Genomic DNA, 14,524 nt, shown 5'->3' on the forward strand with positions numbered 1-14,524 from the left:
GACTCGAAGTAGCAAATAATAACTTGCTATTTTGCAAGTTATTATTTAAATAATAATTATATAAAATTTTAATTAATTAAATTAAATAATTATATTAAAATAAATAATTATATTAAATAATTAAATAATAAATAATTTAGTAATAATTATAATAATTAATTATATTAAATAATTATATTTTTATTTAATTAATAATTTATATTAATTATTTAAATGATAATTAAATCATAGTTAATTTATTAATAATTATAATAATTAATTAGATTAAATAATTAAATTTCTATTTAATTAATAATTTTTTTGTATTAGGCAATTTCATAATATTTTTCGTCAACTATAAAGTTTAATTATGTTTTTCTTTATTTATGTAATTTTATAAATTAGTGTAACTTCAAATTATATATTGTGTATTATTGTTATATATGAATTTATTTAATATTAATATTTTTTAATAGTTTAAATTTAAATATTTAAATTACATTGTTGAAAAAAATTAATTACATTAATTTCAAGTATTATAATTAATTAATTAAGTGAGACCATAACAGAAATTAAAATTATACTGAATTTCTATTTACTATTTATGATGCAAAAGCTGATGTGAAGTTACTTTTTATAACACAAAAATTAAAATGAATTCTTTACTAGAAATAGTCTAAAGCATGTATAAGCCAGAAAACACACATTAACAACAGTTTCTGACTACTTTCTGCCATTGAAAAAGAAGCCTTAGCCGCACGTGTTTCATGCCACATATATGCATGTTTCTGAATATTGATCGCGATCGGTCAGATTAACTGAGAATTGGTGCTGGTGATAAAAAAATCGTCAAAATCGGTAAAAAAAAAAAAAAAGAAATTTGCACTTAGTAATCCAAAATAATTGTTCATTAAGAACGGAAAATCGTATTGATTAATCAGAAATTAATTATTGAACCGATTCGATTCAAGATAAAAATTAAGCAGCAATAAATTAGTCAAAAAATAAAAAAATCAATCTAGCAATTGATTGATTAATTACTTAGTAGAATCAATTTAGTTTTGAGCAATTAACCAATTTTAAACCAAAAATATAAAAAAACATATATATTATTATATCCGGTTGAAATTAACCTTGATCCGTAACCTCTACTGGTTCGATGAAGCTTGTCCAAAACCCACTCAGCCTGACCCATACATGAGAGATGACTAGATGAGAGACTAGCCGTCTAGCTCTAGCAGCCTCCACCTTCTCCATCGCCGTCGACCAGAGGGTGCTCAAGATGGAAGCTTTGACCTCTCTCAAGGTACCCTTTCAGGCCTTTTCATCCTCTTCCAGACCCAGAAGCTGGATTACCCCAATCCAAATGAATGTTTCTACAAGAAACCCCTTTTTCTCTTTCTCTGTCCGTGCTCAGGTAAATTCATTTTACCACCGTAAATTTTATATCTTTTGTGGGGCTTTGTTGTGCATTGATATGGGAATCTCTTAATTTTTTATGGGTATGTTGATTTTTCATTTTGAAGTTGTGTTCAATCGGTGTATGAATTGCAGAGTCTTGGAACCCCAGTTGATTTTATCATTGGTGTTGTGAATGTTTTGAATTGTTGTTTCCTCCCCCTCTTAAGTTGGATTTCATGTGGTTCACTTGATTTGAGTTAGATTAGAACCATTTGAATTAGTCAATTGCATCTAGCTGAATTTGACTAAGCCAAAATTTCAAATGATGAAATTGATTCTAATAATTAGCCTTAATAAGCTGTGAATGTTAATATATGTTATAGAAGTAGAATTTGGGTTCAATTGGAATGTAGAATGGAGAACACTGCCTTTTAATTTTGGATGAACCCTGATAAGTTTTTTAAATCATATGGTTCTGTGGATGGTTTGGTTAGGTGGAGTCTACGGAGGGTTCGGCTACAATTGCTGCAACCTCTGCTGAATCTGTGGTAGAGGCACTGAAAGTGAAGGAGTGGGAAGTGGGAATGTTTCAAGATGAAGTTGCTGCTAGCCAGGGTATAAGGATAAGGAGGAGACCACCAACAGGACCCCCTTTGCATTACGTAGGACCCTTCGAATTCCGATTGCAGAATGAGGGTAATACACCCCGTAACATTTTGGAAGAGATTGTGTGGAACAAGGATGTAGAAGTTTCACAGGTATGATGGTTGATTTGCTTTATTCTCAATTTTTTTTCTGTATATATATATATATATTGAAAGAAACTGCTTTAATGCTGAATTATATCTGATTTTCAGCTTAAAGAAAGAAAACCCCTCATTTCTCTGAAGAAGGACCTTCAAAATGCTCCTCCTACGCGTGATTTTATTGGTGCTTTGAGGGCGGCAAATGAACGAACTGGTCTTCCGGGGTTGATAGCCGAAGTAAAGAAGGCTTCGCCAAGTAGAGGTGTCTTGAGAGAGAACTTTGATCCAGTAAGTCCATTTTGTTTTTTATGCCTAGAATTGTTATATTTCTTGTTTCTTTGTAACACCTTTCGAGTTGTTACATTATAAGTGCTTGATTTGAGTTATGTTTGCAATGATAGGTCTTGAATTATTTCATGCTGTATCAATTTATTCATTGGAGCATCTTAAGCCTTTTGCTTCCCTCTTATCTCTTACCCTCTGAATTATTTTTATCCTTTTGTCATGACCACTAAAATGAGTTGTTTCTTTCCTCATGATATTGCTCTTGTTTGCTTATCTTATAGGTTGAAATTGCTCAAGCTTACGAGAGAGGTGGAGCAGCATGTCTAAGTGTTCTGACGGATCAAAAGTACTTTAAGGTAAACAACTAACTTGAAAATTGTTAGAAACTCATTACAATACTTGGTCAAGTGTGAAGTTGGTCTTATTTGACCACTAAATAATAACTGACTCTTGATCCTGGTTTATTGATTCAGGGAAGCTTTGAAAACCTCGAGCTAATAAGAAAGGCTGGAGTAAAGGTTTGTTTTCTGAATTTGGTTTCATGCTTTATGTAGGCCATTTTATTGACTCTTAAAAAATATGCAGTGTCCTTTGTTGTGCAAAGAGTTCATCATAGATGCATGGCAACTCTATTATGCTCGAATCAAAGGTGCAGATGCGGTCCTTCTAATTGCCGCTGTTTTGCCTGATCTTGACATAAAATACATGATTAAGATATGCAAAATACTTGGACTGGCAGCACTTGTTGAGGTATGGGTAGTGTTTCTTTATTCCATCCCCTTAATTTCATGTAACATCCAACATTAAATAACCCTTGTGATCTTACTGATATATGATGTTACTTATGAATTTAACCATGTTATATAGTGTAAACTTGTCCTTTGTTTGGTCCTGATTTGAGTTTTGAGGTGTGAATAGTGCATATGTACAAATTTAATTCGTTAACGTAATGATTTTCTTTTCTTGAAGGCCAGAGGTTGGTTGTTGTGTGGTATAGATTGACTAAATTGGAGTTAGGCTGAAACCATGAATTACTATAAAAGGTTTCATGAATGTGATACTCAAATCTGTTTGGCATGTTCTTGTTTGTTATTACCTCATAGTCCTACGTCAACTGGGTACTGAATGTCTTATTTCGTGATGGCTCTGAGGAAAGAAACCCTTTTCTTATTTTGAAAATCTCATGATTTTTTTCATCTAGGTGCATGACGAGAAGGAATTCGATCGTGTTCTTGGCATAGAGGGGATTGAGCTTATTGGAATCAACAATCGGAATCTTGGTATGCCTTACCATTTGTCTTTCATCCTTTTTGGTCAATTTTTGATTATATATAAACTTTTGAGGCTAGGATCATCAATGATTTTGCTTTACCTTTATCGGCTTGCAGAAACATTCGAGGTGGATATCGCCAATACGAAGAAACTTCTTGAAGGAGAGCGAGGCAAAATTGTCCGTGAGAGAAACATAATTGTAAGTAGCCTTCATTGTTAATTACAGTTGTATGAAAGAGTATGTTATCTGATTTTGAAAACCATTCTAATGGTTTTATGGCTTCTTCAGATGGTAGGAGAATCTGGTCTGTTCACACCAAATGATATTGCATATGTACAAGACGCAGGTGTTAAAGCGGTAAGTATTGCAAGTTTAATATGTACATATAAAGTGATTTTTTTTAACTTAATTTTTTTATCCAATGTGTTTGCAAGCAATTGTGTCATATAATGTTAATGTGCAAGAATTTTACTTTTATGCAGGTTTTGGTTGGAGAGTCTATTGTAAAACAAAATGATCCGGGGAAGGGAATCACCAGCTTGTTTGGCAAGGATATATCTCTAAGTTGATTTCACCAAACATTTCTTCACATATTATTTATTATCCTCCTTTCAAAATTATCTCTCCTGTTTCACCAACTGTTTTACGACGATGACGACAATGACGACGTTGAAGAAAAATTGTACAGAAGAAAAAAGATGAGGATGATGAAAAAAGAAGATGAGAAGGAGAAGGCGGAGGAAGAGGAGGTGATAATGATAATCATGATCATGATAATGAAAGAGGAGGAGAAGGAAAAAGAGGAGGAGGAGGAAGAAGAAAAAAAAAATTGTACGATGAAAAAATTACGTGTATGTAAATTTGAATTGGTTGGACTTGATTAAAAAAAGTTTAGTTATTTAGTATTTCTGTTAAATTAAAACCTACACCATGTTAGCTTTTATTAACATGTTATTATATTAGTATTAACAAAATGATATTGGAACAAAATCAAATATTTTAAATTTGAACTAATCGAACAAAAACTACATATTGTATGTAGATAACAACTTAATTAATTATTATTATTATTATTATTATTATTCGGGTTGATTTTGTCCTTGCTTCCTTATCCCTTGTTTCTTTTACTAGACTTTCTTTTTTGTTTTGTCTGAAAAAATTCATTTTTTCTTTTATGTTATTTTTTAATCTGACAGATTGAGAATTAATTTATTGTAGATTTGAGTTTTATGTAAAGGTTTGTTGTTAGTTAATAAATTGCTGTATGTATAAGACAAAATTTTAACATTTAACATTTACTTAAACAGACTAATAAATTAACTATTAAATTAGTCTAAATTTGAAAATTTTATTCTTCTCTGCTGAAGAATAATACAACATGAAGGGAAATGCTAAGGCCTAGTAGCAGGCCCATATGAAACTTGTCCAACCTGACCCAAAATGAAAAAAAAAATGTCCTACATGTTAACACAGCAAAAATATAAATAGACATCAGCATATGTTACCGAAAAAAAAAAACATAGACATCAGCATATCCTCTATCTTTGAATTATATTCTGGAATTTCATAACTGTAGCAAATTGAAGATTATCCATATTTGTTATATAATATGTGTGGAACAGAATTGATTTGACCTAATTCCTTTAAATTATCACTTTTGTTCCTTGTGAGTTGGAATTTGGGGTCCATTCTATCACTCTTTTAAATTTCATTATAGTTAATTATTCAGGAACAAACATATAGCTGTACAATCATCAACTGCAGCATTAGGACACTTGACTTTCCAGGCTTGAAGGGCATGCTTTACTAATGTTTTTGCTGCTTCTGACCTCTTTCTTGCTGAACTAATTATGTTAATTACTTCTTCATTTGTTAGCACATCCCATATCTGTGAATATCATGAAAATAATTAAGTATATATAAAAAATTAATTTTGAATTAACTGACATTAACTAATTTTTTATTATAATTCCTTTTTTAAATGCTCATTTTCCAAAAGATTTAGAGTTTAAATTTAAAAATTTATGATAAAATGTAAGTTTAAAAAATGTTTAATTACTATATTAGTCCCTATAGTTTTATCGAATTTTCAATTAGGTCTTTATATATTTTTTTTAATTGGGTTCTTATATCATATCAAATTTTATAATTAAGTCGTTGCCGTCACAAAAATATTGTAACCAACTGAATATTATATTAAACAAAATAGAATATTCATTCAAGCGTTAGACATATTCGTCTTGTTTATTATTTTGTTAATTCTAACATTTTTGTCACGGCAAAGATTTAATTATAAAATTTGATATGATATAAAGACCCAATTAAAAAAAATATAAGGATCAAATTAAAAATTCAGTAAAACTATAAGAATCGATAGAATAATTAAACCTTTAAAAAATTTACTGATATTTGTTAAAAAAAAGTTAATTCTCTAATTAAAATCATATAATAATAGTATAGTCATTTAATCTGCCAGTCTCTTTATTTTAGCTAAAATAAAAATGAGTAATGTTATATGTACATTAAAATCAGCCACCAAAATCAGTTACCAGTATAAAATACATGTTAAAATTCAAATACACATTAAAAATAAATTAAACCACACATGTATTTATACACAAATATATTGGTGGCTGATTTTAGTGATTGATTTTGGTGTACAAATAGCATTTTTGAATAAAAAATTATTATGTCAATAATATATATACTTACTCCATCAGAGGCCAAAACCACAAATTCATCTTGTTTGTTAATTCTTCTATAGATTACATCAGGAACTGAGATGAGACCATAATCTTTTAGGCAGAAATCTCCAAATGATCTTGTCATAGCCAAGCCAGGACAATCTTCTTCAGCCATCCATATTCTATTTATACCACTTGGATCATCTTTTGATGGAAATATTCTGCCTCCACACTTAGTTATTCTTGAAGCTTCACCTGATTATATGAGTGACAATCATAAGAAAGGTATTTATTAACCAAAGACTTCATTTTGATTTTGATAGGCATGAAAGAATGACTGAGGCCAATTCTAGGGTTTGATTGTATAAATTATAAATATATAGCTTATTACGTGAAAAGAAGTAACTTAATTATGACTATATGTGATAGAGACTTATAAGTATGTTTGGGTCATTTTGATCAACATGATTATAATTTAATTGGCCATACATTAAGCTCTGGTTACTTCAAAATAATTTGAAGCTAACTACTAATGAGAATTATTTTTACTGTGATCACTTTGCAGAGATACTCTCATCATTGTTATAATTTAAATAAATTCTATCAAATTTTAAATAATATAAATAATCGTTCTATATTTTTTTAGTTATTTTATCAAATAAAAGTATTTTTTTATACAATCCAAAAAAAAATTATATTGAAGCTATTTTTAATTAAAAATATCCAAACATATAAGCTAATACTCACATCAATTATATCAAAATTATTATACAAATAACAGCTCGTTAAAAATAATGTTAATGTTATTAGAAACGGCTGCTAAATGTTTTATGGCACCCAATATTGAAGTAGTTGGCAAAACCGCCACTAAATTTGTCACTATTTGGTTTCAAAACCGCCTGAAAATCCTGTAGTATATTATTTTCAAACATACATCTAAATATTTGTATATGTGAAATAATAAATATATATAATTTTTTCAAAGTGTGTTTTTCCAAAAGTTTCATGTTTTAACTCCTCAAGAACAAATAAATAAGCCAAATGGAATAAAAAGCTAAACAAGTGATTTTTTCTAGATTTATAAATAAACTTTAATACTTACTTGGAATATTTGGTTTTAGGTCAACGGTAAGTTGAATAGGAATTCGAAAATTGTCATCTGTTTTTGTGCAAAGAATTGCACGAGAATCTCCTAAATTACCAATTATCAACTGATTTTCCTAAAAATTTTGAAAAAATAATGTAATAATTAATATAATATAATTTTATGAAATAAGAATTTATATCATCATATTAGAAGTTACAATAAAAAAAACTGCAAATATTATTAGTTAGTAATAATGCAATTGTGATATTTTCAATTATACCTGTTTAACTATAGTGACAGCAGTGCTACCGCCACTAAAGCTACCAATGTAAACGTTCTGAGCAAGATCTCTATCCATTTCACTAAAAGACTTCAAAAAGCTTCCCTCCCACGAAACACAAGGCATATTTTGGTTTTCATCACCATTGATATCCAACCCAAGTTGGCTCTTACTAATTTGCTGTGACATTTTGATTGATGTGGAGAGTTTTGAAGGAAGATTATTGCATATGGTTTGTGCATATTTGTGCCCTTGAGGACCATGACCATCGAACACACCACAAAATATCATGTCTTTTTCTCCAGTGAAGTTCTGAGTATACATCATATATATTGAAGATAACAATTTACTTGCCCTAGCTAATTCATCATTTGATCATATAAATTTGTGTGTGCAAATGGTTGAAATTGATTATTAAAAAAAAAAGAAGAAAAATTTTAATAAAATGATAAAGGCAGAAAAATGAGACACAAAGAATCGGCCACGCTTTTAAAACGCTACTATCACAAAATTCTATTGGCATGCTTTAAAAGCATGTCTGTTTCTCCCTCGCCATAGATCTTTTTTGCCACGCTTTTTAAGCGTAATAAAAAAAAACGTGGTCAAATCTGTAATCAATTGTCACTCTTATAAAAGTGTGATCATTGATCACTTTTGGCCACGTTTTTAAAATATAACAAAAAAAGTGTGGTTATAAACCTTTTTTTTTGCAGTGATATAATTAAACAAGTATGTCAATTATTTCAAAGATACTGATATTTCAATAATTTTAATCATAATTTTAGTTTTATATATATAATTAATCTGAGATTAATGTTTAAAACTATTAGAAGATGGATATTTAAAATACCTAAAAGATTAATCCTATTAATTATACCTCCCAAACTGTCATTGCATCTTGATTCACTTCTTTTTGACCCTTTTGGGAATACATCGATACAAATTTAGAGGATCCACTTAACATAACCTTGGCTCCACAATGTCCATATCTATATGGTAAATAATCATTTGAATTATTTGAATCAGAGTCATCAGCATCATACACTTTTCGTCCAATAGAAACTTGACACGTACAAGCATTTCCCATATATCACCTTATTGCAAGCTCACCAATAATTACCCAATAAATTTCTGGATACAAGAACCAATAATGTGTAGGAAAAAATGAATTATTTTTTTTCTTTGGGGGTGGGGGAGGAAAATTATGATTAGGAGTTTGGATAAAAGTGAAAGGTCTCAAGAAGGATTTTTTTTTTCTTTTGTCATTTAATTTATAATAAGGTTAGGATTAGAGACACATTATAGTTTGAGTTGGCTCAATCCTAATTCGGTTCAAGATTTGGTAATGGATATACTATTTTAATCAATAAAAATCTGTATATTCTTTGAAAATTTAACTGCTAACAGCTCCATTTGTTGTGGCAACGACTAATGTTGTTAGAAGCTAGAGAGAGTTTCACTGAAAAAAAAGGAAAATATTAGGATGCTAACATTTCTTTTTTTCGAAAAATATTAGAAGTTGGTTAGAATTATATTGGCTCAAATACATGATAAATATAGTCACCAAAAATACATGATAAATATAAAAGAAAAAATATTAATCATTTAAAATTTTGCATTAGAGAAAACATCAAGAAAATAAGAAAAAAGAGAACACAAAAGCAAGCAGAACATAAAACAAAATTTTACTTATTATTGTAAAAACAATGTACACATATATAAAAATTTTTGTGCTTAAATAATTCAATCAACGCAAACTTAAGTATTAACTTAACGTATTTCCATAATGAGTTGTATGATTGCATGAGGCAAATAACATTGGTCTTTGAAAAAATACTGTGGTATATTCTTTTGATTAAAATAATATTAAAATTTAATTTTATTATATTATTAATAATGTAAAATATTTACAAGTCCAATCACATGCTCAAATCAACGCATGCCCAAATTCAATCATATGTTTCAAAGCCAATTAAAAGATTTTTTTACTTAAATAAAATAAATAAAGTCAGCTAAAAATTATTGAATTTTTCTAAATCAAATTTTGAAATGTGATTATCCTCTTTTTATTGTTATATAAATCGTCTTAAGAGGCTGGGTTATATAATATATTAGTCATGTCACCATAGAATGATTTATGCATGCATGAACATTTCGAATAACGCTTAGATCATGCCAGGATAGACCATAAATCGTCCTAAGCTAATTGGTATCACGTGTTTGGGTGGTAGAGCTGATCAGGGTGGCACGATTTACGTGCGAAAAGTAATCCCAATCACCCTGGTGCGATTTATGCCCATTTCTAGTAACTTTCAAAGCCCTGGCGCGAATAATTTGCAATATAATAACCCTAACAAGGCTAGAACGATTTATGTTCACAAATTCTCTATAAATAAATGAGTGTGGTGTCAATTGAATCATAATTTAAAGTTGATTCAGATTTGAGAGATGAGTGATACTATATTTTTATTAGTTCATCACTGAGGAAAGATCGATAAAAATACAGGTGAGAGTGTCACGTTCTCTAGTAAAAAGTAGATTGGTGTGTTTGTAAATCCATCAACGACTTTGATGGAATTATAAATTAGTATATTACAGAAGGCAAGAAAATGTGAAAAGAAACGTGTCAAGCAATTATTTTTTCGAATTCCTATCTCACTAAGGTAAGGTTATGTTAAGTTTGGAAAGTACGAGATGCTTGGCGATGATGTCATGTGGGTTATATTTTATAGCCAAGCAAGATTTTTCGATTTGGGTGCTATGGAGTTATTTGGCAGAATAGTTGATGTAGAGGGTAGTTCGGGTGGATCTGCTTTGAATCCGCCAATTGGCGTGATAAAAGGGAGTTCCAGCACCATTCCAGCCAGGCAACCGGTGACTCCCTTTGTTTTATCTCCATCATTTGCAGCTGATTTGCCCGCTCAGTCAGGTGACTTAGGTGATGGGCGTACCTTTGGAGAGCTCACAGTTGCAATGGGAGCAGCACCTGCAGTAGACGGTGTTGCGGCATTCATGGAGGTAAAAAAGAGAGATCCATTTGCGGAGGCTATAGGCGATGATAGGTCGGATTCGGAGCCACCAATTATTGGTGATGAAAGCGATGGCGAAGAAGACACGATACATGCTGGGGGACCACAAAACCAGTCAAGCAACCAGACACAACAGTACTCTCCAAACCACACTCAGGCAGGCTTTCCCCCTCCATCAACTGCTCGAAATCACTCAAACACCCGCTCATTGCATGATCATCAATAGGGAGGCCAAATTAGTATGCCACATCCTGTAGTATTATCGTGCATTTCCCAAACGGCATATGAAACGTATGGGTTTCTGGACGCCATCACTCCACGAATGCACTAATAAGCAACTCGTCAAGCTTAAACCAATAATCATTCAACCTTGCAACATGCATTAAATTTTTACGGTCTAAGTAGCGCAGGATATGGTCATGCATTACCATCTTTTGTTGCCTATGAACGCTCCTAATACATCGAGTTAACTGGTAAAATATAGATTTTAAACCCACAATTAGCCATATATATATATATATATATATATATATATATATATATATATATATATAAAACACAAAGCAAACCACAATAAAAACCATATCCAACAAGTTCATAACCCACACAAGTCAGCAGTTATATGTGGATCATAAAAATATCACAAGATTAATATCACAATCATAACTTCATCACAGGTCTAACATTAAAAGCATAAATTTATCGTAAACAAATTTCTTCCATCATTAAAAAACTCGACGTCTAACATTCTGTGCACCAATCAAGAACATACGGCATCACTAAACAACCCAACCTACAACGTGCTGAGACCCAATGTTCTAACGTGCATATTCAAACTATATTAAACTCATCAACATACCAATGTAACTAACAGAAGAACTATGACGTCAACCAACTCAACTACATATGGATTCCGATAACTAACCTCTTTATCGATGAATCCGGCGACATGCGCAATACCGTTCAGGCGGTACATATCTCTCTGATTGGCGGCCATCCGTTCACAACTCGCCGTTCTCTGTCTCACTATGCCGGACAGTGGTTGCTCTATCCTACCAGCGAATGCTGCCGACCTCTGCTCATTGTCATCCCTCCTTCCCCTGCTAGCTGTCTTTTTCACCTACCTTCTCTCCCAAATCTTTCAGCAAGGTTGCAAATGAAGGCTGGTGCTCCACTTGGTGAATCGCCACAAGGTCTTCAGGGTCCAAAAGAGTTTAAGTCGTTACAGCCTACTTAGGGTTAGCTCTCCAAGCATTAATTGTTGCAGGTTGTTGAGAGTCTCATAAATGGGCATAAATCGCGTCAGGGTGATTAGGGTTACATTTCGCACGTAAATTGTGCCACCCTGGTTAGTTTTACCATCCAAACACGTAATACCAACTAGCCTAAGACGATTTATGGCTAGTCTTAACTCCACTTATTCTGTCACGATTTAAGCGTTATTTAAAATGCTCATACATAAATCATCTTAAAGTGGTATGATTAATATATAACTCTAGTCCCCTAAGACGATTTATATTATAATGAAAAAAAGATAATCACATTTCAAAATCTTATTTAAGAAAATTATTTTATTTAAGTAAAAAATTTCAATTAAATTAATAAAAATATACTGACTCAAATGCATGAAAATATATATATATATATATATATATATATATATATATATATATACGACCCTTGTTTACAACTTTTTAAAACTCTTAACATGTTTTTTACTCTTAAACATGAGACATAGTCGTCCCCCATATTTTGATAGCGATAATAATGTTACGAAATCATTTATCCTATAAAAATTTAAATTGATAGAAGATGATATTAGTGGTTATATATTTAATATTATTTTTAAATAAAATTTTTTTTGGATTTTGTTTGATTTTTGTATTAACTTCTTTTTTATTTATCTTATGTTATTCTTTTATTTTTGAGATTTATTAATGATCGAATTTTAGACTTTTCGAATATAGAGTTCTAATATTATGTCATAAATTTATTCATTCTAAAAATTTAAACTGATAAAAAAAGACAATATTAATGATTATATCTCTAAGAAGTAATGTACTAACAAATTCATTTCTCACTATTCATCGTGTTAAAGAGTAAAGTATCAAAATTCGTTAAGAAAAATCAAATCATTTTAAAATCATCCATAAAAAAACAAAATCCAATAATAATAATAATAATAATAATAATAATAATAATAATAATAAATATTTTGGTTCTTAATATTTGGATCAAATTTTAATTTGGTCTCTAACGTTTTAATCATTTTATTTTTGTTCCCAAAAAATTTTAAACATATTCAATGTTATTCTCCCGTTAAATTTAACACTAATAATTAATAGAATGGGTGATATAGATGTTAATAATATTACTAATTAATTTATTTCTTCTTCTATATGTTAGAAAAACATAAGCAAAATATTCTTGTAATACTTTTTCTCTTTATTTTTTTTGTATAAAATTTTAAATCCTAATAATCAATCATCAATGCTCCAAAAAAAAGCCTTTTACATTAGTGATCGTTGGTGGATCGATTTTATTTACATACTGAATTAAATGCTATTAATTTTTCAATATACGAATTGTTTATATCAAATTTAATAGTGGGACAATATTGAATATGTTTAAAACTTTTTTGAGAATGAAATAGCAAGTTTAAAAGTTTTGGAGATTGAAATATGACGTTTGAAACGATAGAAACTAAATTAGAATTCGGTCCAAACGTTAGGACCAAAATAACACTTTATCCAATAATTTATAACTTAACTACGGGATTTTTCTCATAAATAAAATTAAAAAAAAAATCATATTTTCTCAAACACCATTTTTAAACTTTAATTTTCCAAATACAATTTTTTTGTTTAGAGCAGTTCGTCCCACTCCCGGCAAACTCTATAAAAATTATAGAGTTCGCCTGGCGAACCCCCTTCAAATTTTTTGAATTACACGTTTTTAATCCATTATCATCATCTCTAAATAATATATAGATCTACAAACAGTATATAGGAGTATACAAAAATAATACACAGATAACAAACATGACTTCTTCAAGGATTTTTTTAATTATAAATTAAAAAAATAAGCCATATTTAACAATGGCAATTTCTGGAGACGATGATAATGGTTGCCATTGTTAAATATGGCTTATTTTTTTAATTTATAATTAAAAAAAATCTTTGAAGAAGTCATGCTTGTTGTTTGTGTATTTTTGTGTACTCTTATATACTGTTTGTAAATCTATATACTATTTGGAGATGATGATAATGAATTAAAATAGATTAAAAAAATGAGATTCAAAAATGTATTTAGGGAATTAAAGTTCAAAAATGATGTTCGGAAAGATATAGATTTTTTTATTTTATTTCTGAAAAATCCCCTTAACCAAGAGGTTTTGGATTTAATTCTTGAAAATATAAAAAAAAATTATAAATTATATATAATAAAATATAGTTGTGCCACTAATCATTCTCATATCTTCATTATATACGGTACGGTGGTATAGAAACATGAATGAATTTTTCATTTTGAAGGTAGCAATAAAATTAAATATCCATTAGAAATTATATGGACTCCTCAAGCTACAAAAGGACGTGATTAATTTGGAAAGAAAAAGAAGGTACTAATTGCCAAATGGAAAAGCAAAGAATTGCAAAATTTGAACCACAAACAAAAGTCGTCTTCAGTGAATTGGAAAATTCTCATAACCCCACAAATACAGAGAATAAAGGACCCGACATGTCAAGAGATGTTAGTTACA

At 29.9% G+C, this 14,524-nt stretch overlaps 2 protein-coding genes across 2 annotated transcripts; one reads left to right on the plus strand and one right to left on the minus strand.

Annotated features, from left to right (window-relative positions):
• Window positions 1–1,111: 1,111 nt before the first annotated feature.
• Window positions 1,112–4,712, plus strand: LOC130957637 (indole-3-glycerol phosphate synthase, chloroplastic-like). Its single transcript, XM_057884489.1, has 10 exons — window positions 1,112–1,396; window positions 1,875–2,138; window positions 2,238–2,414; window positions 2,693–2,767; window positions 2,885–2,929; window positions 2,997–3,161; window positions 3,613–3,691; window positions 3,800–3,882; window positions 3,973–4,041; window positions 4,167–4,712. Exons 1-10 carry the CDS (start codon window positions 1,262–1,264, stop codon window positions 4,251–4,253), a joined length of 1,179 nt encoding a protein of 392 aa, XP_057740472.1. The 5' UTR covers window positions 1,112–1,261; the 3' UTR covers window positions 4,254–4,712.
• Window positions 4,713–5,401: 689 nt separating this feature from the next.
• On the minus strand, window positions 5,402–8,822 carry LOC130963355 (probable protein phosphatase 2C 65). Its single transcript, XM_057889479.1, has 5 exons — window positions 8,613–8,822; window positions 7,736–8,047; window positions 7,471–7,588; window positions 6,397–6,623; window positions 5,402–5,572 (listed from the first exon to the last, which is right to left on the minus strand). Exons 1-5 carry the CDS (start codon window positions 8,820–8,822, stop codon window positions 5,402–5,404), a joined length of 1,038 nt encoding a protein of 345 aa, XP_057745462.1.
• Between the last annotated feature and the right edge of the window lie 5,702 nt (window positions 8,823–14,524).

This window comes from Arachis stenosperma, chromosome 2, assembly GCF_014773155.1.
Source record: "Arachis stenosperma cultivar V10309 chromosome 2, arast.V10309.gnm1.PFL2, whole genome shotgun sequence".
Lineage (NCBI taxonomy): Eukaryota > Viridiplantae > Streptophyta > Magnoliopsida > Fabales > Fabaceae > Arachis > Arachis stenosperma.